Here is a 2500-nt window from a genome sequence, read left to right on the forward strand (position 1 = left end):
TGACATAGCTGTAGAAATTAGCAGCTAACTAAACAGGCATAATGACATTGAGCACTCAATGCAGGAGCTGAATGGGGCTTTATTGCCACGCTGCCGGAGGTGAGAGTCCGTAAATGAGAGGGGTGAAGCTGTGTCTTCCTGTTCTCAGTACGAGCTGCGGGTCTCAGAGCAGGTGGCAGGGCCTGGTGCAGCCGCATCCTAATGACTCACTGCCTTTCATCAAAGCCCCGGAAAACTGCACCAAACTACCAATTAGGCAGAATGTTCCAGAAGCAGAGCACAGAGGGACAACAGGCCTGGAAGCATCCACAGAACCCGGGAGAGTGTGTGTGTGTGTGTGTATGCTGCGCTCTGTGTGTGTGTGTGTGTGAGTGTGTATGTATGCTGCTCTCTGTGAGGGTGTGTGTGTGAGTGTGAGTGTGTGTGTATGCCACGCTCTGTGAGTGTGTATGCTGCTCTCTGTGAGGGTGTGTGTGTGAGTGTGTGTGTATGCTGCGCTCTGTGAGTGTGTGTGAGTGTGTGTATGCTGCGCTCTGTGTGTGTGTGAGTGTATGCTGTGCTCTGTGAGTGTGTGTGTGTATGCTGCACTCTCTGAGTGTGTGTGAGTGTGTGTGTGTCTGCTGTGCTCTGTGAGTGTGTGTGACTGTGTGTGTGTATGCTGTGCTCTGTGAGTGTGTGTGAGTGTGTGTGTGTCTGCTGTGCTCTGTGAGTGTGTGTGTGTCTGCTGTGCTCTGTGAGTGTGTGAATGTATGCTGTGCTCTGTGAGTGTGTGTGTGTGTGTGTGTGTGTGTATGTTGTGCTCTGTGAGTGTGTGTGAGTGTGTGTGTGTATGTTGTGCTCTGTGAGTGTGTGTGAGTGTGTGTGTGTCTGCTGTGCTCTGTGAGTGTGTGTGAGTGTGTGTGTGTATGTTGTGCTCTGTGAGTGTGTGTGAGTGTGTGTGTGTATGTTGTGCTCTGTGAGTGTGTGTGAGTGTGTGTGTGTCTGCTGTGCTCTGTGAGTGTGTATGTGGATGTGTGTACATGCTTATGCCCAGAACTGCACACTATTTGTTCATTGGCAAACTTACAAGCCTTAATTTGCATCACCCTTGTGTTTAGGTCTGTCTGGGAAGTGTTATTTAAATTCCAAATGACCTTCCAGCTGATAAATCTGTGGAATAATGGCAACAACAAAAAAACCCAAAATGCTAATCTACAGGTGCCGAGTAACTCAGTGGTTAAGGAGCTCACTTTGAACTCAAGCTGAGCTCAACGGCACGGGTTCGATTCCAACACTGACAGCTGCTGTGAGTGACTGTGACCCCACAGTGGCGGAACAACCTGATTAGGGGTTGGGGTTGGGGTTTCTGCATCAGTGCTGTGGTGCTATCATCCAGTGAGCATCCATTCAGCTGCACTACGCTGTGTGACTTGCAGTGCATTGGCTGTGTGTGAAGACTGGGGGGGTTACCTCGAGGATGACAGCGCAGATGAGTTTGACACACTGGACGATGGCCTCCTGGGCGCCTGATACCGTCACCCCTCGCTCTGTGGAGTTGGGGAGAAGATCTCCAGCTACCTGAATCTGGGCCCCGGTGCTCTGCAGGTGAGAAAGGTTTAAGATGAATCACTCCAGTGAGAAATCCCTCCTCAGCAGGACTAAAATAGAGCGTTTCCCTGTGCCGCTGCACTCTTTCCGCAGCTGTAACAGGGAGACGGGCGGGCGACAGAGAACCCAGCGTTTGCACGTTTTCTTCCTGCTTCACATTTCTAAAAAAACAACAGCAACTAATTGGTTTGATCATTAGCTAAGCAGTTGTCTTCTCTTATTTACTAGCTGTGTGTAGTGTTCATTACTTACATTTTTCTCATTATCTTATTACAGCCAGATATGTTTACTGTAGCATCTTAACAGCCTTTGTTTACAGAGAGGGACAGCTGCAGCTTCAGCCCCTCATCTCTTTAACCTTTCAGCTGTCTGACCCCTGACCTCCCTGACCCCTCGTGTCTTTGACCCCTGACCTCTCGGATCTCCTTGATCTTGGAGCCGCCCTTTCCGATGAGGGATCCACATTGGCTGGCGGGCACGACGAGTCGCAGAGTGACGGGGGGCTTGCTGGTGATGGTGCTGCTGGCAACCAATGCAGTGAGATCCTGCAGCAGGTGGGGGGGGGGGGGGGGGGGGGGGGGAGGGGGAGAGGGGGGGGAGAGAGAGAGAGAGAGGGAGAGAGAGGGGGGGAGGAGGAAGGAGGGGGAGAGAGGGGAGAGAGGGGAGAGAGAGGGGAGAGAGAGGGAGAGAGGGGGGGGGGAGGGGGGAGAGAGGGGAGAGAGGGGAGAGAGAGGGGAGGGGGGGAGGAGAGGGGGGGGGGGAGAGGGGGAGAGAGAGAGAGAGGGAGAGAGAGGGGGGGAGGAGGAGGGAGGGGGAGAGAGGGGAGAGAGGGGAGAGAGAGGGGAGAGAGAGGGGAGAGAGAGGGGAGAGAGAGGGGAGAGAGGGGAGAGAGAGGGAGAGAGAGGGAGAGAGG

General features: G+C 53.4%; 1 protein-coding gene across 1 annotated transcript in view; it reads right to left on the reverse strand.

The window, feature by feature from the left end:
* The window catches only part of LOC118780554 (poly(rC)-binding protein 4-like), a 15599-nt gene that overhangs the window by 6249 nt on the left and 6850 nt on the right, over positions 1–2500 (reverse strand). Inside the window, exons 5-6 of the mRNA XM_036533119.1 lie at positions 2001–2132; positions 1450–1578 (exon numbers count right to left, since the gene is read on the reverse strand). Of these exons, the coding sequence (XP_036389012.1) occupies positions 1450–1578; positions 2001–2132 (261 nt within the window). The remainder of the gene's footprint in view (positions 1–1449; positions 1579–2000; positions 2133–2500) is intronic.

Source organism: Megalops cyprinoides, chromosome 7 (assembly GCF_013368585.1).
Source record: "Megalops cyprinoides isolate fMegCyp1 chromosome 7, fMegCyp1.pri, whole genome shotgun sequence".
NCBI lineage: Eukaryota > Metazoa > Chordata > Actinopteri > Elopiformes > Megalopidae > Megalops > Megalops cyprinoides.